Source organism: Squalius cephalus (genome assembly GCF_949319135.1).
Source record: "Squalius cephalus genome assembly, chromosome: 17".
In the NCBI taxonomy this organism is placed as follows: Eukaryota; Metazoa; Chordata; class Actinopteri; order Cypriniformes; family Leuciscidae; genus Squalius; species Squalius cephalus.
Window position 1 is genome coordinate 24,685,868 of NC_137138.1, and position 25,981 is coordinate 24,711,848.

The 25,981-nt window shown below is 37.5% G+C and overlaps 1 protein-coding gene across 3 annotated transcripts in view; it reads right to left on the reverse strand.

The window, feature by feature from the left end:
* The window catches only part of sgcd (sarcoglycan, delta (dystrophin-associated glycoprotein)), a 206,976-nt gene that overhangs the window by 133,201 nt on the left and 47,794 nt on the right, over positions 1 to 25,981 (reverse strand). The window contains exon 1 of one of the 3 annotated variants that reach the window (XM_079898339.1): positions 15,464 to 15,637. The exons of the other annotated variants lie outside the window; for them this stretch is intronic. Within the exon in view, the coding sequence (XP_079754465.1) occupies positions 15,464 to 15,601 (138 nt within the window). The 5' untranslated portion in view covers positions 15,602 to 15,637. Of the gene's footprint in view, positions 1 to 15,463; positions 15,638 to 25,981 lie in introns of those variants that run through there. 3 annotated transcript variants of the gene reach the window in all.

The window sequence follows — 25,981 nt, forward strand, 5'->3', positions numbered from 1 at the left end:
CTGAAAATGGGTTGGAGTTCTTAATTTTGAACTCTCAAAGTGCACCATAATGATGAGTTTAACTTAAAAACGTACAAAATGTTCTTACTGGGACCCCCCGGACCCCGATATGGACAGAGGCCCACCCACCACAGTTTCACAAAATCCTGTGGGAAACACTGCTACATTCTTGTAATAAATATTATTGAATCATTTTAGCACACGCATTTGTACAGTTGTCTGTCTCAAACTGTAAATTATTTATTGTTTCCACAAAAGCTTTAAATGAAATATTCCACTTGTGAGGATTTTTATTTTATGCTTTAAACCATCTTTAACATGAATATCGAGATCCTCAATGGTGCCTCTGTGTTTGGCAGAGATCAGACCCAACAGTGCCCAAAATACGACCACATTAGATGAGGGCACTCTCAACGAATCATAACGATCACATATCAATGGCTCTTTGTGCTGCTGTCCTTTGATGTGATTAGACGCAAGGGCCAGGGCAACACGAAGATAGCTTCCAGTAATATATTCCTCTCTCAGGAGCATATACGGTGCCACCGTAAAGTGAGGCTGGAGAAGTAAAGGCAAAAATAGAAGCTGTCATGGCCGCTGACCTAATGGATTGGAAAACAGATAAACAAGCGTGAAGTGAGGGGGAAAATAAAAATGAATGAATGCATTGGAAGACCGCGTTAATGAACCCCACCGGTGGCATGGAGAGGGGCTATCATGCGCCTTTTATAAGATTGTTTTACAGCACTGCTTAACCTTCATGGGGGTCATAAGAACGGATGTGTTCCCTTTGTGCAGTGCAGGGTTTTTAGTATAAGCTGTATGCTTATACTGTATGATTTAATTTAACAGGAAACAGTAAGAATGAAGTTAACATGCAGACTTGGAAGTAGATTCTTTTTTTTAAGTTTTATGATTTTAAAAAGAAAGACTTTTCATGTAAAGTACTCTATATTTAATATATTTAATGTATTTTAAAATTTTAATTTAAATATATGTTCAAATTAAATATGGTTGCATGTGGTTACAATTACTTTGCTTTTCAAGACTGCATGATGTCGGCATTTGCAGTTACTATTTTGCACTATTTTACATTTAATTCATACAATGTGATCCATTTTTTTCTATCATGTTAGGCAGTTTTGATTTATATGCTTGTGAATGTTTGGTTAAAAACCTATCCGCTCCTTCTGGGCTGTGTTTAACTCCACTTTTGAAGTGTCAACTGTCAAGTTGTTGAGGGAAGTGTTTTTGGAAAGACCCTCGACCCCTCGATTTTGAATCTACTCAACATGTACACTTCAGGCAGATCCAGACCACAATGTAACATGATTGTGACGTCACAGCAGATTGTGCTTAATCAACCCCCCAACCCACACAACCACACACCCCATATACAAGTGTATAATATTGGAGTTATTTTGACATTTACAGACATCCCAACCTGCAAAAAGTCATTTCAAGGAGGTACCCGTACCGACCCCCCCCCCCCCCCCCCCCAAAAAAAGGAAGGAGGACAAGCATGACACTTCACCTCAGAGTTGTGGTCACTAAAAGATATAAAAGCATAATATATCATTTCTATGAATATAGGCCAATGCAATTGATAATTATGTTAAAATATGTAGATTACTTTTACTTATATAAGCTGCTTGTACTGTTTATGTAAACTGCTTTTATTTATATTCCATTGAAACTTTAAACAGGTCTAAGGAGTTTGTTGTTTTCATGTAGCCTTGGCAACTAGCCGGCCTGAATAATTATGCACATGAAATGAAACTTGTTGAACTCACCTCAACATGTCTTTTACAATAATTTAACCCACCATGGGCAATGCTGAAGTCACTGTTACAAACTGTACAGCGTGCAAGACTATCATTATGTTTTACTCTTATAAGGGGTACACTTTTGTGTAGTCTGGCGTAAAATGTGTCTTATACTTTCGTTTTTTGTGGCACTCTCCCTCTGCCATGGCGCTCCTGTTTCTAGATACACTGAACTGATTCGGTTCGGGAAAAGAGATAAAAGCCCGCCCACACTGACAATTGATTGGTTGATTTACCGAAATAGGCCAATCAGGATGCTCTCTATCTTACATGTGCTTCATGAGGCACACTCGCTCCCTCTCTCTCTGCCGTGCATGCGCTACACGGTTTACTTTGGAACACAGTCTCTGTCTCGCATGCGCTCTCTTGCTCGCTCCCTCTAGATTCCGGGAGATTTTAACTCATTTGCGGGTATCAGGGAGCCGCTATCAATATATGAACTTCCGGGAGACTTGGGATGTCTGCATTTAACCACATAATACTTGCAGCTACCTTAAGCTGACAGTTAGAATTTATTATATTGTTATCAATTTCATTTGTGTGATTTTTTATATTATTTCCAACAGTCCAATACATGCCTATAGAATGGTGCGTAAAACAAATTCATAAGGAAAAAAAACTGCAAATTCTAAATCAGCTTCATTGCAGATTCTAGGTGATCAAGGGCTTATGGGTGTTCCATTTAAACCCATTGCAAATGTGATGTACATTCTACTGAACGAGATGGAGGGAAGTTAGCGAGGGAAGGGCAAAACATTTTTTACTTAAACACAGCCCTGGTTTATGGAGATCTTCTTATTCATTTGTTTTTGGATCCAGAGATGCTGTACTATTTCAGAAGATCCGTAACCATGTGACCTTCATCAACCATAACTCCATCTAGGACAGCCAGGAACCTTTGAGTTGTGATTCATGATCTGTTATACTTCATAGACCACATTACTATAACTGCCCAGTCCTGCAGATTTGCCTTATACAACATTAGGAGGATCAGGTCCTTCCTATCAAAGAGAGCACACGTCACACCTCTCCTCATAAAATTGCACTGGTTGCCAATCGCCGCTCGCATCAAATTTAAGGCACTGATGTTTTTCCTAGAACAACCACTAGCTCTGCACCCCTATACCTAAACTCATTACTTCAGACCTATGTGCCCTCCAGAAGCTTGTATTCTGCGAGTGAACCTTGTAGTGCCATCCCAAAGAGGCACTTTCACAGACCTTTACCTGGACTGTTCCAAACTGGTGGAATGACCAGCCTAACTTAACCCGAGCTGCTGAGTCTTTAGCCATTTTTCAAGAAGTGATTGAACACTTTTTTTTCAACACTTGTCCCATTAATACTAACACTTGCTACAAAAAATAAACCTTGCTACGTGTGCTAAAGACTAACTGCGACTAGTCACAGCACTTGCATAGTGTTGCCCTATTATTGGTTTGATTGGTTCTATTGTTCTCCTTACAAATCAACTTACAAATGTAAGTCGCTTTGGATAAACATGTCTGCTAGGTAATTAAATGTAAATGTGACAGTGCCCCCTACTGTATAATAGTAAAAACACGGATTGCCTGAATCACTCCTCAATGGCAGGGAAGCATTATGACATAAATTACAGAAATTCTCATCAAAGGCTGGGAAAGAGTTAAATGTTATTTTTTTTTCCATGTAAGCATAAAAAACATAAAACTTACTGGGGCGTAAGCAGACGGTACGAAAATGCACAAATGAGATTTGAATTTTGAATTACCAACCCCCTTCCCCCCTCAAGCTCCTTGTGATTCACAAATGTTCCACCACGTACCAAGTCCACCCTCACAACCGACTTTTTGAAGACATTCGTAATAAAAGTGATATTAATTCAGCCAGCGCACATACCTGTGTTTACTTCCAGTTTTCGGTCGAAGTCCATAGTAGTCGATTGTCAAGTTCACGCGCGTGATCATAGATAACTAAAGCTATGCGCGTGAACTCGACAATCGACTACTATGGACTTCGACTGAAAACTGGAAGACAATTGCCCCATTGAAGTCAACAGGGTGCAAATTTTAAAAAGAGGATAACACGGTGTAGGCAACAATTGCCCCATTGAAGTCAACAGGGTGCAAATTTTAAAAAGAGGATAACACGGTGTAGGCAACACCGATTTTTGTCGTTGTTCTATGTACTGACAGCACTCCAAATTTACAAAAAAAGTTGTCAGTGTTAAAATTGACCGGAGTTCTCCTTTAATTCCCTGAAAAGTGTCTGGCCGTGCTACATATTTCAAAAGATGCATTCTGACATGCCTGTAGTTTCAAAGCTTTTTATTTTCAATTCTCCCTTCAATAGCATTTCACAACAGTTAGAGTTTTCATATTATAGAAGGGACAGAAATATAACCTTCATTTCTCAACATAAAATGGAACTTTTTGCCTGAGAGTCTTCAAGTGGCATTCTTTCTTTAGGTTTCAAAGGGAAGGTTAAAACTGTATTTCATGCACCACTGCTCTCTTAAAAACCGACATTGCACTTATTTTCTGTCTACTAGTGCTGTCAGGGACCTCTCAGTATTCCCACTGGGTGGTCCGAGAATGGAAGACACAAACGATAACAGATGCCAAGCCGTGACATCTCTGTCGAGTGACAGCCACATCCAAATGAATGTGAGTGGATGCAGCTTCTCTATTGTCTACTCTTCTAAAGGTGGTCATGTTCACCTCAGTAGATCTTAAAGTCATGTCTCCTTGCACTATTTTAGAGTAAAGTGAACAGTAGGAAGGATGGGCGACACTTTAAATACTACCCAGTTCATCCTCTCTCCATCGGATGTTTTTATTCTAAACTGCTGCCAACATCTGCTCCGTTGTTCCAGCTGTCAATCACAGCAAAACTGAGCTGCCCTTCCATCGCTGTCCTCCAGAGTTCGGTTCTGTCTCAGTGCTTCTCCAAACTATAGGACTTCACTGCTGGGTGCAGTCGTGATTAATGGCACAGTCATGGTGTAATCAGCCAAGAACCATGTTTGACCTTCCTCTATCATGGTACAGAAGTCCTAACAAAAGCTCTAACATGGGAAAATCCAATTCTCATGTTGTGACTCGAGGGCATAGTGACCTTTCTGTCTTGTTTCACCACTTGCACTGCACTAATACGACATTGAGACATACAGATATTATTGTGCATGTGTGTTCATCAGAAATTAAGTATGAAGAATATCTCTACAGGGGACACTTTGTAACAATCAACCATCCATTTATCACATCGTTTAAAAATTCTGGAAACCCATTAGTTTTCCAATTTGCCTCAAAATAACTGCAATGAATCACCTTGGAGCCATTGTCCAACACCTTGAACATCAAAACCACCATCCCAGGAATAGTTCACCCAAAAATGAAAAATCGGTCATTATTTATTCAACCTCATGTCATTCCAAACCAGTTTGACTTTCTTTGCAGGGTTATTGTAGTTAACTAAAACTAAGAGGAAAAAAAGAAAGAAAGCTAGTTGCTTTCAATTTAGCAAAACAGGGTGTTTAACAAATGAGAAACATAATTACTAGTCCCAACCGTCAAACTTACAATGTTCATGATAGAAAAAAAGTGTGATGTGATCCATCTGACACAAACTCTAAAGCGTAACGAAATATTAATGCACTTTGCACCATAAAGGGGGACAGAACATAACAGCTACAGCACCTATATAAACAATTAATGAGACAAGCACCATGGCAATTCTAACAGTGGAGCAGAAGTGTCAAGAATATAAACCACATGCTATTCTTCAGATGCTTCGCCCATCTACACAGAAAAAGATAAGGAAAAAACAGTTTGGGATCATTACTTGATAACTGAAGTGCATGATTATTTTGACTCAACATCAGCTAGTTCAGGAGTGAATTTCCCATCATCAGCTGCTAAAGCCTCACTGTCTTGCGTGAATCTGATGAAGACAAATTATATTGAACTTAATATTGCATTCTTTCCTCCAGCAATCCCAACTTTTGCTACAAAAAAGTTTTGGCTTATGACACGTACCAAAATTGATGGATGGGACTTTCTCATGCAAGGTATCCTCATAATAATGTTAGAGCTTCATCTTTGCCAGGATTCCATTTAAAAGTTATTTTTCTGAATTTTCTAAAATATTTAGAAAGTAAGGAAGGACTTTTATGTGCAATATTTAAGAAATCCATTCAATATTAGTCAATTCTAACATCAAGGATTGAAGCAATGAAGTGGTCCTTCATTATGATTGGCTAACCTTTTCGCATAATAAATGAGCAACGATGCTTAATACTCTCCTTAGTTAGATAAATAATAATAATTGTAAATAGTATATTATGTAATTATAATAATAAATATAATGAAATAATATCATTTAAACGTAATAATAATACTCATATCTATCCTTCTTATTCCTCATTAGTCTTTGTTGTTGATGATGATGTTGTTAACATGTTTCCGTGGTATTTATGGAATGCGGAATATCCAAATTCTGAAAAGAGTGTGATCAGGGAAAATTCAAGGAAAAATTCAATTTACCACGACATGACCCCCTTAATAGGTGAGCAGTGAACTCAGATTGTTGAGTTAATTTCTTGTTAACCTTATTGGTCTGTGCGCCATTATTTTATATGGGTCAGTAAACTCTGCTAAGTGTACAATTTCGTTGGATCTTTGGACCTGATAATAGTTTTAGAAATTTTCTGTTCATTTGCATGTAACTTAAATTCATAATTAGAGAGTAATCAGCCACTGAGGGTGGAAAAGAGCTTATTGATTCAATTACAGTCAACTAGAGCCATAACATTACAAACCCTACTCATGTATGTCTGCCAATTAGAAAAAAAAAAAAAAAAAAAATCCTGCAAATAGATAGCACTTGATAAATAGCATCTGGTCCTGTTTATTTTTGTCTGAAGTGAGAAAGAAAGGGCCAGAAAACTTTTTCTGTCTCTATCAGACAGACCTGTTTTAAACTGTCGAGGGAAAAGCAATTCCCAGATTAATCAAGCATAATGCATATGTGCATCAACAAGCTTGGCACCTTCTCAGAGAGCATACTGTTTATGGCTGCTGCAGCTAATCAGCCTCCGACCAGCTTGTAGACAATTTGCGATCCTTGACTTTGAATGTTTTCTCCAGTCCCTGAGTGTCTGAGTTTCGAAATGTGCTTTTAGATGTGCAAGCTTAAGAATCTGCCACTGTACTGTCCTTATGATCCTAAGTAATAGAAAAAGCCACAGTCTCATTGTAAAATTGATGGATTTGGTTAAATTCAGCCAGTCCTCTGAACATAATTGCACTCGCTTCATCATCACATAATCAGAAGTATTGAATTAGGTGCCACTTTATTCAAATAATGTATCATTAGACCATTATCAATAATTGCTCTTTCACTTAATTAGCTGCTTTCCACATCAATCAGGCAATGCTACAGTAGGTTTAAAATATAGGTCTTCACACCATGATCTTGGAGATAAAGGATGTGCAGTAGACGAAATCAAGGGGTGAACTTTCTGTTGCTGTCCTGAATTTGTACCTTGAAAAATGCTGCGTTCTTACTTTTCGCCGTCTAATCCTGTTATAGAGCATAACCGTGCCTCATTATGACAACATTATCAGCCATTCCACACATATTCAAAACCTTTTGTGCCTTTACGGAACTCAATTTCTGCTCTTTTTTGTTGTTGTTGTTGCCAGGCACTTTTGGAATGAAATTAGAACGTCATCTACTTCAAAAGCTTCCCGCTTTGCTCTGGGTGATTTCTGAAGCATTGTCTAACTTTGGGAAAATCCTCAATACTGGCACTGACTAAACTCAGCTTTTTCTAATAAAGGAGAGCTGCTAAACCACACAGACAGTGCAAAAACTGTGTAACATTGGTTTATGGTTCTCGTGCTTTTGCTTCTGTATTAAAATTTTACATTAGTTTATCACACAAAAGTAGCCTTTGAAATGTACATTATTAAAGGGATAGTTCACCCAAAAATGTAAATTACCCCATGATTTACTCACCCTCAAGCCATCCTCGGTGTATATTCTTATTTCAGACAAACACAATCAGAGATATATTAAAAAATGTCCTGGCTCTTCCAAGCTTTAAAATGGCAGTGAATAGAAGACAAGATTTTGAAGCCCAAAAAAGAGCATAAATCTATCATTAAAGTAATCCACACGGCTCCGGCGGGTTAATAAAAGGCCTTCTGAAGCGAAGCGATGAAAAATATACATATTTAAAACTTTAAAAACTAAAATAACTAGCTTCCAGCAGACGGCCTACGCTTGTCGACTTACGCCAAAAGAGACGCAAAGTAGGAATAGTGTAAGCTTTGACGCCTCTCGCGGTTAGGGTTAGGGTTTATGGCTGACTCAATGAATCATTTAATCAACCAATTCATAAAAAAAACATAAATTCATTCAGGAATTAAATGTGTCTGTTTTTATGAGTGAGTCGTGGAATCTGATTTATTCAAAACACTGATAAGGAGAAACAAAAAAGTGACTGTCTTTATGAATGTGTTGTTGAATCATTCACTCAATCAATCCAGTCAAGAGTACATATTCATATCAAGAATGAAAAAGGTGGCTGTAATAATAAGTGAGACATTGAATCATTCATGCATACAATACATTTTAAAAAACAATGATTCATTTTGGAACAAAACAAGTGAATGTATTTTAGTGAACTATTGAATCATTCATTTAGATAATTTGTTCAAAAACAGATATGAAATAAGTGGGACTGTCTTTAATTGAATCATTTAATCATTCAATTAACCATTTTTTTTTTTTTTAATATACTGATTTCTTCAGGAACAAAACAAGTGACTTTCTTTATGAGTGAGTCATTGAATTATTCAATTAACCAATTATTTCAAATACACTGATTCATTCAGGAACAAAACACTGTGTCACTCGAAGGTGTAACGGATTTATTTTTTATTTTTTTTACTTGGTTTGGAACTACCTTCCTTGACAGATCAAAGTAACTGGTAATATAAATGAAAGTTACTTAGCACTTACTAAACTAAAGGTTTAAAAAGTATATCTATTTGCTGCCCCTAACTTTTCAAGATTATGTGGTTAGCTGCATCTTATTATTTGCATTTGCATTTAGTACCTATCAGAACAGACCTGATACCCATTTTTGGGTCATGACCCACCAGTTGAGAACTAAACAACTTCTGATGAAGTCCAGCGGACGTTAACTGTTCATCTAAATAGACTTCAGAGGCAGCAGATTTTAAAAGCTGCTAGCTGTTTATCAGCCCACCATTTGGCAAGCTCCAACAACGACAAGAAAATAAGTGCAGCGGCTGGAGGGGTATCGATCCCAATCAAATAAATTGCCATTGGCTCAGTTCTGTGTTGATGACTCAATGATGCTGGATTGTCACCCGAGGAACATTCAGCTCAGACATTTGGGTTCTAACTAGTGCAGAGAACACACTTCCACTGCTGGATCTATTGAACCAATTTGACATTCTTTATGGTGGATCCAATTTCAGTTTGCTTTTATGGCCGCTTTTATTTCAGCTGAGAGAGGGGCTTAGCATACTTATAAATGACGGAAAGTAAGAATGTGAAGATAATGGCTCCTGCTTGATGTCAGAGAATAAACAAGCAAGAAGACTTATGTGTTCACGGTGACTGCAAATCACAGAGTGGAGGCAGAGCCTCTAAATGAAGTAGAAAGGCCCCAGAGTGCAGAGTCAGGCGGGAGGCAGAGTGACAGGTGCGCTTTAAGCCTGGCACACATTCAAAGGCGAGCACAGCTTGTCTAGAGCTCATGGCAGCATCACAGAGACAGAAATAGCATCTATCATTTCTAGTGCATTGGTAGTAAATGTTTCTTCCAAACTCTTTATGGTGGCGAAATCATTGATTTTTGACTTTCTGGGGTTGTGTTTAAGTTGATGTAGAAGCAGAATTCAGTTTGTGTAGAGCAGATGTTTCAAACACATTCATCGACACCCAGCTTAACTCATAAACACATTGGGCCCTATCTTGCACCCAGCGCAATTGACTTTGTACACCGTATCATTCCTATTCTGCACCCGCGCACAGCAGACTTTTCCCTCCACAGACGCATGCCGGTAAACTAGGGAATGAACTTGCGCTCCCAGGGGCGGTGCAACGAAAAGAGGAGGCGTGTTTCGGCGCAAACGTTCCTTGATGCTATTTTGCAGGTTTAGAAAACAATTCCGCCACTGACCAGGAAAAACCTAGTCTAAAGTCAGTGGCGCGTTGCGCATGTTATTCATATGCTATTTTAAGGGCGCATGCTTGGCCATAATCAATGTAGCGTGTGCACAACGCGCATACACTTTGATTTTCTCATCTACACAGAAGCAGCAGTTTTCATTTTTACAAATCATACATTATTACAAGGAAAAATATTAACACACGATGGAAATGATTGTTGTGTCCATGAATATGTGAAAAAATAGGCATAAATCTAGCTTACACATTTACCCAAATTATTATACGCCTGTTTAACCAAAGCTAATTTGGGTGGGTTTCTCCCATCCCCAATGTCACTTCTCTGTGTTTTACGGCCCTGACGAGAACGTCGGTCTCCTCGGCTGTGAACCGCTCCTGGCGCGCGCCTGGCAAATCCGCCGTTATAATAGCAATCCGCCATGGAACAAGCACGCCTGCTCTTAAAGGGAATGTGAGATGTCGCTCTGATTGGTTTATTTCACGTTACGCCCAAACCACACCTATGAATAATGAAGCTACTTCAGACCAACCCATTTTAGATTTGCGTAGGGCGCAAGAGTCATTTATCCCGCCGGTATAATAGCAACAGCGCCCAAGACCCGCCCACAAAGTTACTTGCGTTTCGCGCTTGATACTTGCGTTTCAGATCGTTAAAATAGGGCACATTAGCTTACTTCTTAAAGTTGTAGAAATGTATTTTTTTTATTTATTTTTTTATTTACAGTATGTGCATCATTCGGTGGATATTTAGGAAAAACAACTGTCCCTGGGCAACCCAGTTCATTTTACAGTTTCCATCAATTTTGAACAGATACAAGGACAAATAATCATTACCCCTAATAATTTAATTATACAGTTGTTTCCAAACATCCATTGAATAATTTATAACACTGGATCATTGCTGTTGTAGTTTGACGGAGAAGCAGGCTTGTCATTTAAAGTGATTTTCTATTCTATTCTATTCTATTCTATTCTATTCTATTCTATTCTATTCTATTCTATTCTATTCTAGCAATAAGCCTTGAGAGGCTTAACCCTAACCTTTTACATGAATTTATCGATTTTAAAACATTTTAACAAATAATAATAATAATAATAATAATAATAATAATAATTTACCATGAATATTTCTTCCTGCATGTAATAATTACTATATTTGCCTGTCTGTATGACTGTAAAGGTCTGGTTTGTAGCAACTTTTTATATAGAATTTCTGTATATCATAGTATAGTATAGTATAGTATATACTGTATTTCTAGAGTACTCATTTACTATTGCAGCCTTATCTTTATAGTACTGGAAACTTAATGTAATTTTGATATTGTATAAAGAACACATCTACATGGATATGTGTATGTTTTTTGGGGGGTGGGGGGGGGGATTCAATGTGACTGATCTACAGCAATTTGCAGTGTCTACAATACCTGCAGTCTCTCCTTCTGGATAACAAATAATAGATCCACTTGTGTTTTAGCCCAAACAAGTGTTCATGTTGATTGTTTTCCTGGCACAGCTGGTCGTCTCCTTCTCTCATTCTGTCTGTGAGCTCCTAATGAGATGCAAAAGCAAACCCCCAGAGTATGTGCCCGACATTCAGCGCAGCATTCAGAGTGGAAGAAGAGCCTGAGACGCGGTCTCATTCAGCATGACCACACAAACACTCCGGCCATCACTCCGTCTGCCCCGCATGCCAATGGAGTCACTCTGCCTCGTCACGCCAATCTCAAACTCTCCCCTTCTCACATCCCTGCCTGAAGGACTTAGATATGTATCATTCATTCTCTCTTCTTTTCAGAATTTCAGAAATCCCTGGTCTGTTTCAGACAGCTGTAAGTAGTGTGTTTTTATTTTAGTGCTAACATCTCAACAGGTTACAGCATCACACTGTGCATGCAAGCAGAGTGCAGGATTCCTACAGTCATTAAAACTGGGAAATAATGGAGAATTTGAAAACTGTGACTGCTTGGAAAAGTCATGTAAAAAGTACTCAACATTTATGATGACATCGTCATCAAAACTATCCTCATTGATACGGATCCGCAAAAACGACTAAAAATGCTGTATTCTGCTGCCTGGCCAGGAGTTGGCGATGTCACTTTGTAAAGAAATGCTACGCGTCTATAGACTGAACTCGTAATATGCATGCGCATGACATCACCGTTTTCACAAATTTGTGTTTTTGTAGTTTACATGGAGACAATAACGGTATTGTTTACAAAAATTGTAACTTTGAAACCCGTTTTCAAAAACTCTGTTTTTACAGCCCCTGACAATAGTGAGGGACCTGAGGGAAACGTGACAACTTGAACATGAACTCATTTTACTTCAGTTACAGTGCTTGCCAATTAAGGCCAGGGTTACAGTATTATCATTAACTAAAAATAAATCAAAAAAACACATTACTTGAACTAAACCAAACATTAACTGAAATATAATTATCTATTTTATTCATAAAGACAGCCACATCATGATGTACTAAAATCAAACAAAAACTAAAAACAAAAGCTAAATGAACTAAAACTTACAGACAACTAACTTGTAAAACTAAAAACAATATAGATATATTTAATCAAATAAAGAATAAAAATGACAAAAACACAATAATTACTAAACGAAATTTAACTAAATCCAAATTTTTATAATTTTTTACTGTACCAATGTTTTTTCATGAACCATTAAACTTGGCATATGACAATGCTAATGTTAAAGTGGACATAAGCCCTTGAAATATGACACAGTGCCCTAGCAAAAGCCAGATTTTGAGCACTTGTTTACAGTATCAGCCTATTTTTTATGGACCCTTGAAATTGGCAAATAGGACAATGCAAACAGCCATTTTGCGCCATCAGTCCATTCACTGCGTGGTTTTCTCCGCCTTCACAGAGAACGCTTTAAAGCGAGCAGATATTAGTTTGATGATATCCCGTTCTCATCCCCAAGTCGTCATATACTGACGCTTTCAAAAATGCTTCAATATCTGACGCTCAAAGCACCCTTTAGCGTCCATATGAGACGCATAACCCTACCACAGACCTAAACCTACCCATAAACGAAGCGTCTCATATTGACGCTAAGGGTGCTTTGTGCGTCGGATATTGAAGAACTTTCGAAAGCGTCAGTTACATGACGCCTAAACCTACCCATAACCGAAGCGTCACATATGGACGCTAAAGGGTGCTTTGAGCGTCAGATATTGAAGCTTGTTTGAAAGTGACGCTTTGGGGTGAGAATGTGTTGCGATATTAGTGGTATACTACCCTAAGTGGTTTACTGCCCTAACAAAAGCTAAATGTTGAGCAAATAGAACTTTATTAATTAATGCACATCCATACTCTCATTTTCTTCATAGTAAAATGTTAGTGACGCACAAAGGAAATATGTTATAGACAGTAGGCCTAATTGTAACGGATGAGCACGCAAAAAAATCCTGTGCACAAAATTTTTACTGTGCACAAGGAATAGTTTCTTTTGAGCATGCAAATATCTGTATATTTTTTATTTTTGCAAAGGTCCCTTTAGGGGCTCCATAATAAATTAAAAATTACCTTCTTTAAAAAAAAAAAAAAATTGTTTAGCCAGTTGCGAAAACAAGCTTCCATGGGTTTAGAATGGCATGAGGGTAAATATATAATTACAGAGATTTCATTTTTGGGTGAACTATCCCTTTAGGAACAGAAAAAAAATGTCCATTGAAATTAATAAAGAGACGCTCTTATTATTTAAGTTTGAAAGACTGTTGTCTGGATTACAAAACAGAAATCTGAATAGGTTCATGGTGTTAGTTTGAATGCTTTGGGGACAAAAGTCAAGAATGAGGAGTGAGTCACGAAATAAGCTACTATAATGATTTTTATTTTGAGACTGTTATTTGTCTTCTTAATAATGTTGTGCTCATTCTCTAGAGATAATGAAAGCCAACAATGTTTACAAACCAAATATGCGTCATTTCAGCCCATGACAATTAATTTCACCTTCAGAGAAAGTCAGAGTACACTTGATTCATGAGGTGCTGTTAGGATAGGAATCTTCAAGAAATAAAGAGAAAACAGGCTTGAAGATTCTGAAGTCTTCCTAAAACTGAGATATTCATTCACACAGAGAGAAAAAACAAATGCTGTTAACCTACAGTGAGCGAGGATGGGACACGCACACATCTAGCTCTGGAAGGAAACATCATTTCAAGCTTGAGTGGCCGCTGCACTTGTGTCCTGCCAAATCGAAACAATGGCTGTATTCCAAATTTCCTGACCTTTCTGATTAATTCCCCTAACCACTGGCCTGTGCACACTGTCCTCTGGTCACTATTTCTTGAGCCAATCCATGCGGTTGCTGGACCGACCTGACATCAGATATCAAGTAGTGACCAACACTGTACCAAAATTGAAATGAGCATACAAAAATAAATAAAAACATTCTTAAAACAAACTATTTATTAATATTGATTTTACCCTGCATAGTTTAGTTAATGGCATTTGAGAATGAGTGTCAGACAAATAGTCCATGAAATCTGCTTAATTAGCTGCTTCTGCCAAGTGACAGAAGACTTTGGACTCTTATGCACACACAGGCTGAATTTGTTTATAAAAAAAAATAAATAATAATAAAAAAAAACTGTCATATTTGAAAACATATTTGTTTTCTATTTTATTATACTTTGAAATATATATTTTTTTCTTTGATGCCAATGCTGAATTTTCAGCATCATTACTCCTGTCTGTAGTTTCACATGATCCTTCAGAAATCATTAGATTGAAGTAATTAGGATTATTTGATGAATAAAAAGGAACAGAATTTATTGGAAATAGTTATCACAACTTTTAATCTTTTGTCACATCAACTTAGATAATTAATGTGGCTCAGAAAACATAATATTTTGAGTTTCTCTTTATTAAACTAATCTCCTTTTTCTTTTACATTTTTTATTTTATTTTAATTATTTTATTTTAATTTAACTCAAAATTTTAAGGCAACCAGGTTACTTACTTTTTTAAGTTAAGCCAACAATAATGTTTTACAGTGTATTTCTACAATTTAAGTATAGTAAGACAATATATATATATATATATATATATATATAAATGATGGTTTGTCAAAGAGTATTATTACACAGAGTACATATGAACTGACTAAATTTGACTAAAGCTTTGCTTAGAATCTTAGTTACAGACAAAAGAAAGAAAAAAGACAGCAAAAGGGTGGAGAACTTTGCATTATTGCATTTTGCTTCTGTAACATACTGTAAACGGTAAGACAAAATGCCTCTGAATAAAGTGCTGTGACACTCCTCTAACTATATTTATATACTGTGTCGAGCACAGCTATGTTTAACCAGTCATAGCTCACGACCCATGTCTAACAATTGCCCAGATGGTGACTACTATACCCGATCTTGCACAATAATTAAAACCAAAGTGAAAAACAGCCTCACTCACTCTTTCCCGCCTCCATGTTGGCCTTGGATGACCTAGTAGCCGTCCACCCAGCGCAGGGGGATCGCGAGGCAGTAATAGCCCACCTGTTCGTCCACACGACCCTTCCGTGTTAGACCTGAGGCCCTGTCGTCCTGCCATGTAATAAAACGCAGACAGAGATTGGTGCTGTCTCCACTAAGGTCCTTCATTAAAACTCTGGAGTTGTTTGAAAGTCAACAAGTTTGGGGCCACAGAATGGTGGCTGGAGCTACAGAAAGGCATCCGATTGGAAGACATCTAGGCTGGGGAGGAACAAACATCTCGGGTGAGGGGTTTACATGCCCCATAGGCCATACCCCAATCAAACGAAGTGTTATGGAGACAAAGGGCCTTTGCAACTCAAAGGAGTTGAATTAAAACAAGGCCAAGAGCAAGATCCCAGTGGGCTGTGGCATTTGAATAATATGGACTCACATCAACAAGCCTCAGTGTGCTGTGGGCCCACTGCTTGTTCTGTCAAAGGCTTTGTTGTGTGTAAGTATCCAGGGTCATAGAGAACTCTGGGTAATTTCACACATTCAGAGCAGAAAAATATGGAGACATAAGAGATGACATAAACTGTGAATGGGCAAAACAAAATAATAAAAGGATTGCAAGGATTCTTTCATGAACAAAACAGACAGCATACTTTGCATTAAAGTGCCCTTGTTTCAGCAATTACATGTGTACTTGATATCAACACTTCTTCATTATTATTACTACACTGTAATCAATATGTAACATGAGAACATTTCAAAAAGTGACCAAAATGATGTACTGTATGATAGCAGTGTCCTGAATGCATTCTGTGTGTCTAATTAGCATGTCCCAGACTCCCCTTCACACATTCAGAAGAAAATTACACGGAAGTCTGTTGAGGTATCAGAATATCAACACACTTTGCAATAGTAACGGTATGTTTTTTGGAGGATGCCATTTGCAATAATGTGGGTGATATCAAGCAGAAAATTAGCTGGCCCCATCTGGCCCAAAGTCAATAGCCTCTGAAGTTTCCCTTCAGGGAACTTGCTGTTCAAATACAGTCCTGAAACCCACCACAAGTTGTACCATCTCAGGTATTACAGTTTAATTCATGATAGATTTCACACCCTAATTCATCTCATCCTAATATTTGCATACAATTTACAAGCAAAGTGGAGTACTCTTCCTGCTTTGTTTAATGCTGACAGTACAAGGCGCTTAATACCTGTTGAAAAAAACACTAAGCACTATGCAAACACCATGTTGAGCCACACAGTGCTGAATAAAACTCAGCTTTGGTAAAACAATAATGGCATAGATTACCCGCCAAATGTCATACAAGCAGGCAGGGTTAGGATGCTATGAAGTGGGATCCACTGCCGGCTTGGCAAACAGAGGTGCGCTTCTCGGCTCGTTTGATAAATACGCATTTGCCAAATTGGATTTAGATAGGATGTTCTCTATCTAAGGTTCTACAGATGCTCATTTGCATGTAAGTTCAGTGTGGAGGCAACAGCATGGAGGGATGAGAGATTTCCCTCACAATAATGAAGAACCGGCCCTCCGCACCTGCAGTCACTTGTGTTTTCATATATTTAAATCTGGCACAAACGCTCTTCCTCCTAAACTGAAAATATTGCCCAAAGGTAACAGATATGACAGATAAACTTAGATGTTAACCTTCTGAAGCATCACTTGCCAGAGATTTTGGATGGGTACTGTTAAAAAAAAAAAAGGTAATCAAAAAAGATATAAAAAAAATATATTTGTAAGAGGTGCAAAAGTCACAAAATGCAGTGATAAGTACATTTCACTGCTTAAAACATTTTGAATTGAATTACTGAAAGACAAAACTAAGTTGAAACTCTGAAAACTTCTGAAAACAAAGATAATGATGAACCATTTTTACATTATAGAATACAAGCTATGTGAACAAGCACTGTGATGTTAAACATATGTTTTATTTGATAAGTATCCACTGCTATATGTTAACTCAATTTCATGAGAAAACAACTATTTTATGAGGTGGTGATTTTGAATGAATTTGTGCATGTGATTAGCCTGGAAATCCAGACCCAAACCTGAAAGATTAAGGGTCTGGCATCGACTAATGAAAATCACCCAGCTCGAGGGGCGTCACCAAGCATGCATTTGAAAATCTCACTGCATGCAATTGGATAACACTTCGACCAATCACAACAACACATGGGGTGACGTATCCAGAGCCCCATACGCTTAGTTACCAGCGGAGCTAACTGGTAGATTAGATTAGACCGTATCCGGTCGGCAAAACAGCAAAAACGTCCTTCTTGCAAAGGTCTTCTGTTCCTGTTTTAGATAAAAAGCCAAGTCTAACTCGTTCATTGTAGCGCCCAAAGTCATTTCAAACAACTGGTGTTCATCCATAGCCATCTTGCAATGTTTACTAATGACTTCGACGTCACAGCGCTGTCGTCATCTGTTTAGCTCGCCTCTGGCCCGCCTATATCAGATAACCCGATGTGATTGGTGCAGCTCGGATACAAGGGCATATTTAATGAGCATCATTACTCGATAGTAACTCGCTGAGCAAATTCAATTTGTGCTCTCGCGAGAACTATACTATAGCATGTGGTCTGAACGAAAAGTTTTTTTTTTTTTTTTTATGTAAGTATGAAAGTCCCCACCCCTAAATCTAACAATCAATATGCAAGTAGATTGTAAAAAATAAATAAATAAAAAAAGTACAAATTCATACAAATTTGAATGAATTAGCCACAAATTCACCAAGATGTAAAATAGTTATGAATTGCCATGCGAGTGTGTTGTATACTTAGAAGTTGTCACGCCTGCCAGCCACCAGAGGGCACTCCTTCAGTCTTTCTTATCTCATTACAGACTGCATTTCCCATAACCCATTGCCCGGACTCATTATGCCTGATTGCTTTCAGCTGTTTCTCATTGCTCTTGTTAAATCTGCCTACAGTTGTAATCAAAATTATTCAACCCCCATTGCAAATTGTGCTGACTGGCAAAATTTACAGACTTTCAGCTGTTTGCAATGAACAAATCAAACAAAAGTAATTGAAATAGCTCAACACAACAAATGTTTCAAGTGGTTTCCCCAAATTCAACTGAAAATGCAAATAATAAACCTAAAATCAAAATAATTCAACCCCTTAATGGCAAACATCTTTAATACTTAGTAGAACACCCTTTTGCTGTTATAACCTGTTGCAAACAAGATTTGTAACCAGACTCCTGCTTCTGGCAGCGTTTCTGAGGAATCTTATCCCATTCCTTATGAGCAATGGCCTCCAGTTCAGTAATATTCTTGGGTTTGCGTGCTGCAACGGCCTTCTTCAAATCCCACCAGAAATTTGCTATGAGGTTCAAGTCAGGTAACTGTGATGGCCACTGTAGAATCTTGGTGGAATTTGAGGTATGCTTGGGATCATCGTCTTGTTGGAAGGTCCAATGACGCCCAAGCTTCAGCTTCCTCACTGACAGCATGATGTTTTCTCCTAGAATTGCCTGATACTTCAATGAATCCACCTTGCCTTCCACATGCTGCAGGTTTCCAGTGCCAGAGGATGCAAAGCAGTCACATAGCATCAGCGAGCACCACCATGCTTAACTGTAGGCAGAGGGTTCTTTTCAGCATATGCTTCATTCTTCCTCCTCCAGACATACTCCAGTTTTTTTTTCATCGCTCCACAGAACAGAATCCCAAAACCTCTGTGGCTTATTTAAATAATTTTGAGCAAATTGGACCCGATGTTTCTCGTGCTTTTGGGTAAGTAGTGGTGTACGCCTCGGAGTTCTGGCATGGAAACCACCTGTGTGCGCCTTCTGTATGCGCCTTACTGTGCAAGCTGAAACCTCAGTGCCTGTTACCACCAAGTCTTGCTGCAGGTCTTTTACAGTCACTCACAGGTTTTTCTGAAACTGCCTTCTCAGAAATCTGGTTGCAGCCATTGATAGCTTCCTTTTTCTGCCCCGTCCAGGTAGTGTAACAACTGTTCCTTTAACTTAGAACTTGAGAACTATGCTTCCAACGGTGTCTCTAGGAACATTTAGTGCCTTCGCTATCTTTTTGTATCCTGTTCCTTCTTTGTGAAGGGTGATGATATCTTCTCTTAACTGAGCCATATTTCTAAAAAGCAGTCAAATGTGAAACTCAACAAACCTAGCCAGTTCAGATATTTCACGTGTTCTATCTCAAGCACACCTGGTGCAACTAATGAAGCCCTTGATTCCTTACATCAGGTTTGCTTGAGACCACAACTGTTTTGCAGATTTGTGCTGTTGTAAGGGATTATATCTGTTAGATAGATAATAGATCTGTTATTCAGGGTGTTGAAATTTTTCAGACAGGTTGATTTTCAAACGTACCTCCACCAGATCTGCAGAAAAATGCATTTTCTGCATTTGACACCTAAGTGGTGAGACCATAACTTGTAAAAACCATGTTATATTTCCTTGCATGTTTGTCATCAAAGGATCAAGGAAGCACTGGTGTCTAATTTGAATATGCTCTGTATATGATTATTTGCTATATTGGGGAACTATGGGGGTTTGCCTGAGGGCGTAGGAGTGAATCAAAGAACTTTAGAGTTTGTTTACGGCAATTTAATGAACTTCAGGTTATGTTGAGAGATGCAAACGATTGAAAGAATAAGAGATATCGGTAACACTTTAGAATACTGTTCCTTCATTAATGAATAATTACACAGGAACAAATGAGTAACGAATTATTAACATTCTAGGAAGTTAACTACTATTAACTAACAAGAAACTCTGATTAACAAATTAGTAAGTAATAGCGCTCAGATGAACGTAGTAGTTCACTATTAGCTAATCAATAACTACTATTTTTTTCATACCGCCCAGAGAACTACTATCTACAGGTTCATAATTAACATGAATAATGCATAATTTATAATAAAAGGTAATGGTAACCCACTAGTAATGACTCAAGTATTACTACATCATTCTAAAGGAACTACTAATTATTTGGATCAGTATTCTAAAGTGAAAAACATGATAACTACCTAATATTGACTGAAGTCATTGTAAGCTTTTGAGATTTTTGTAAGATTTTGTATAGTAATTCCTTCCAATGGATTTGGTAACACTTTAGTCATTACTAGTGTGTTCCCATGATCTTCACTTTAGAATACTGATCCAAATTATTAGTAGTTCCTTTAGAAAGATGTAGTAACACTTGAGTCATTACTATCCAAAACCTTACAAAAGCCTTAAAATCTTACAGTGACTTCAGTCAATATTAGGTATTTATCATGTTTTTCACTTTAGAATACTGATCCAAATTATTAGTAGTTCCTTTAGAATGATGTAGTAACACTTGATTCATTACTAATGGGCTACCATTACCTTATATTAAACATTGTGCATTATAAATATTTATTAACCTGTATATAGTAGTTCTTATAGTCTTCAGTGAGGTATGAAAAATAGTAGTTATTGATTAACTAATAGTGAACTACCACATCCGACTGAGCGCTATTACTTACTAATTTGTTAATCAGAGTTTCTTGTTAGTTAATAGTAGTTACTAGAGTGTTACTAATGCATTACTCATTTGTTCCTGTGTAGTTATTCATTAATGAAGGAACAGTATTCTAAAGTGTTACCGAGATATCCTAACTTCAATTATTCTATACAATACATGATTTCACTGTACTGCAATGTGTGTGTTCATAAAATAATACATTTTGGTGAATTCCTTTTGTTCATGTAAGACTATTGTTATTATACTTTTCTTTTCCTCTGTAGGTGACTTTCATTGCATATTCATTTTACCTGAAGATGTTCACCCGGCATTGATGCATTGTTCACCAGAAAAGACATGGATTTAAAGAGGCATAAAAAAACCCTGACAATGAAGCTGAGACTGGCTTGACAGTACAACAACACCCAGAGCCTGCTCTAAAAGATAGCTCTAATATACGTTCAAAGACACACATCCATCAAAACTGAAGGAGATTGAAAGGGCTGAAATTAAATACATTATATAAGGGAGTAATTGATGAAATCATTCTAAAATCGCTGCTTTTGAAAAACTAAATCTTTTTGATGCTAAAAATGTGTCTAGTGCTGCAAAAGATGTTATTTATGTCAGTTATATGTTGCTCTATATATCAGTTAGAAGTTATATGATTTTTAAACCACAAATGTTTTATATCATGATATGAGGATGAGTAACTTGCAAGGTTGACAGCAATAATCGACCTTAAGAGTGTGGAAGACTTCACAAACCAACTTAACTTTTTTACACTGCAATTTAAGGCCCAGTTGACTGATGCATTGCCTGCAGGAAAATTTGAAATCATATACCAACATATTCAAACGACTTAAGACTTATTCACCCACTGCAACACAATATGCTGCACCAGAAGAACATAAAGTTGAAAGTATAGAATTGAAACCTTTTAGAATATATTCATGTTTATTAGTAATATTATTACACATCAATATGTCAAATGAATTGGATTATTTTTGAATTAATTAATGAATTCATTGATTATATAATTTTGTACTGTATATATGTAACAGTTAACTCAAATTATTGGAACCCTTCATGAAAATTAACTAAAATTATTACATCAGCAATGTCATTTTCTATGTATCAATCTCATCAAGTTAATGTTTTTAAGAATTTGTACATTTATTCCAAAATAATAACGAAAGGCAGTGACAATTTAAACAATACATTTTATTTGTGAACCGATGTTCAGCTGTTCTTTTTAATAGTCAACTTATTTTCGGATCATCAATCATCAAGCTCGGTAAACATTGGCCACAGACACAATACCTTTAATTTCATCAAGCTGATTGAGATTGGCCACTAAAAAAACAGTTTTCAGGCCTTTCAAATTTGATTCTGATCTGACATAAAGCTGATATCTAAGTGGCCGAGTTGTTTACTTACTTTTTAATGAGTCTTTCCATCAATGGCATCATTTTGCTCATTTGTGAACGTGCATGAAAACAAGAGGCAGGATTAATCGCACTTATCAATCAGATCCAATCATAGCGCGATGGAGGCATTGCCTCCTCTCACATGACAACCCCCCATTCATTCTCAATTACCCCCCCCCCCCCCACCACCAAACCCACGGCATGCTTTAGGGGGTCTTTTAAACTCAATGGGTTCAGTGAAGGCAAGAGAGACGTGAAATCCCACTGTAACTGGTGTCGCTGTTGGACAGTGTTACTTTAGAAAATTAGTGATTTATACACTTTTTAATGTACTATTTTGAAATATTTGAGCTTTTTTTTTTTATTGTGTTTTTTGCACGATCAAGATGATGTCTACCACTGTCTGCCAAACAAGTCACACCTCATTTGCATCTGGTCAGCCTCCCGTGTCCATTTGACTCACATGTGCAGTGACCTGAATGGAATTTAACTGGTGCTAAAACATTCCATCTGTCTTATTAATTATGTGAGTCTCCCCATCCCACCTCCATTTTGTCCAAAACTGAGTGATTATTAACTGAACAATTTCCGATGGTCTACATAAGTCTGCCCAAAGTGCTAGGGTTAATTGAATCCAATTAGCAATGAAATGCGTACAAATGGATTGTCTTCATAGGGGGTGTTTTTGCTGTTTGAGTGTGAACAATCGGTAACAGGCTTAAGCAACCAAAAGATAAACCCCTTTTCAAACAGTAGTTGGTCCTCACAACCAAAAATACAAATTGCCTTGTGCAGTCTTTCCTTTTTTCGTGGTTGATCTGTCAAAGTACATCAGTTTTCAGCCTTTTCTTCTTCAACAACCAAAGTTATCACCTTAAAATAAATTGGTGGGATAAAACGATTATGCTCCCTTGGGTTTCTGGTGTTCCCAGCACCCTGGCACGTTTGATCTGGAATAAAGCCTCAGCGAAATGGGAAGCACCCCAACTGTACACTGGTAAGGGAGAAAGACAGTTGTTTAAATGAGGTTTCTTATCAACCAGCTGTTTATTCAGTCTGCCTGGAGCCTACGGGGACCCTGATAATTCCACCCTTGCGGAAAAGATGTTATTTACGGAGCCATATGGGGAGCACTGCCCTCAGGACTACCTTATCGGGTGACAGGGTTATAGCGGCATAACCGCAATCACAAAAAGCTGTTAACCTTGCCCATGCTCACTGAACTTCCTTTAAGAGAGATGGAGACATGGAATAAATTGGTTTAATTATGGATCGCAATCACAAAATTACAGTATTTACATTGTGCTGATTACTGTAATAAATGTCTAATGGCAGGAATCCATCGATGATTAGAGTAATGCTTGCACAAAACAATCACTGTAGACACACAGAAAAACAAGCCAGCAATAACATATATGAAGAGCAGTGATGTCAAATACATATACATTTTATGAAATTACACTAAATGAAAGGATTTGATTCACAGCCTTTAAATTAACTGCAAGATGACCCTTACTTTGATATTTTGTTGACTAATACATTATCATTTAGATTTATATGCCCAAATACTATTAGGGGGTTATTGTACGTCAAGCTGTAGATGGGTGAATGACAAAAAGAGTGTCCGTGATAAGTAAAAATAGGAAATGGGGGGTTATTATTATTATCATCATCATAATAACTGATGAAATAAATATCATCAGTTATTATTCAGTTATTATCAGTTATTATCCATAAATTAATTTTTTTTTTTTTGGGAGGCACACTACATGATGATATACAGTCTGAACTAACCGTGCTGTATCATAAAAAGGTCAAATTATATGATTTTTTAGAGACGTTTTTTAGAGATGGTTTAATCACCCTGTTTGATCTTAATCCCTTAATATATAAATACAAAAATCTATTTTAAAATAGAAATAACAAATGTGCATGTCCTAGAAGATACATATTCAAGTCATAGTGTATATGAAGTGATTTATTTTACTCATATTTGTGAATAAATTCGGACAAAAAAAAAATTGTGGTGTGCAAGAACTACAAGGGCAGTGACATGAAACCAAGGATTCCAGTTCATTTTTTATCATGTCTTTGATCATGTGCCAACTTTGTAAGCCCAATTTCTGTAGCTCTTTAAATGCTCCTATGAGCAGTGATATAATGAAATAAGAATGTCGAATGCTAAAAGACACAAAATACCTCACCCCTCACCAGTACCCCTCATAATAATTTTTAAAACAGTCTCAACTCCTAAAATCTAATGACCCATGACGGAACCCTGGTGCACGCCAGCAGCTAAATCCAGACCCTGCTTTTGGCAGTGTCTTGAAATAACCACTGTCACTGACGGAGTGGGCCAGGTGGCACCAGCTGGAATAGATGCCACTGTTGATTGATAAAGTGCCGCTGGTGTTTCCGGACCAGCACTTCACTCCTTGCCCCCTGCAAACTCCTGTTCTGACCATCACAGGGTCAGCCAGGTCAGCCCAACCAGCACAACATTAGCTTCAATACACCAGCATGAAGACACTATGATTGGCCTGTTGGGGTGTACATCTAATGTACAGTGCCAGCATGAGCAAAATAATGACAGAAGACAATGAGGCATTAAAATGTCATTTGGAGGAAACTGCTGTGTGATCGTAGGAATCCAGTTTAGCCCAGTTATGATGACACATTGTTCCTCTCTCCACTTTGGTGGTTTAAATAGTTTAGCGTCCATTAAGCAAAAATGTCAAATGTCAAAACCTCAGAATGTGGCAACTGATCAATCAGGATTAAGTATTCCAAAGAGCCATGGAATAATGAGTTAAATGTAAATTGATGTTGATATAGTATATCAATGATACCAAAATGACATTCACTTCTTTTTTAATGCATTATCACTCAATGGAAAGTGTTAGGGCATTTTTCAGCTGATGTAAAATTCTATATCATAAGCATCATCCTCTGTGCTGGAGGACATTTTATAGCCTTTTATTTAATTAAATGCTTGCCAAAACTCTCCCAAAAAACAAAACAGAAGAACACATTTTAGAGGAGACGTTCCAATCATTACACCTGATGAATGTAGCATCAACCTGAGATGAATTCTGATTGGTTGGTCAAAGCCCAAATGCCTCCGAGGCAAATGAAATCGATCCTGTTTTTTCAGGTCATCTCCTCAATCAATCAGAAGTGATAGGCTCAGTAAAATCAATATCAACTTCAAAAGCGTATACTACATCTTTTGTCAAAATACAGGGACCATTTGCACTACAACGCTAAATAATAAACTGTGTAAACATACAAAAAGATCAGCATATAATTTAGTCACACGTTGGTTGCAGCAGAGATAAAACGGGATCCAGCTGTTTTTATTTAGAAATTTACTCAAATCTTCACAAAACAGAGTATCATGAACAGGAACCAGAAAAAGAACAACAAACTGAACACGACACAGAACTGACAAAGAACTGAAATAAACACAGGACTTAAATAGACAGCAAATGATAGGGGCTAATTAATTAAACACACCTGAACAGAACTAAACCAATCAGTGACCACGGTGACAGTTAACTTGATAATCGCGTCAAAGCAGCTGGTACACGGCAT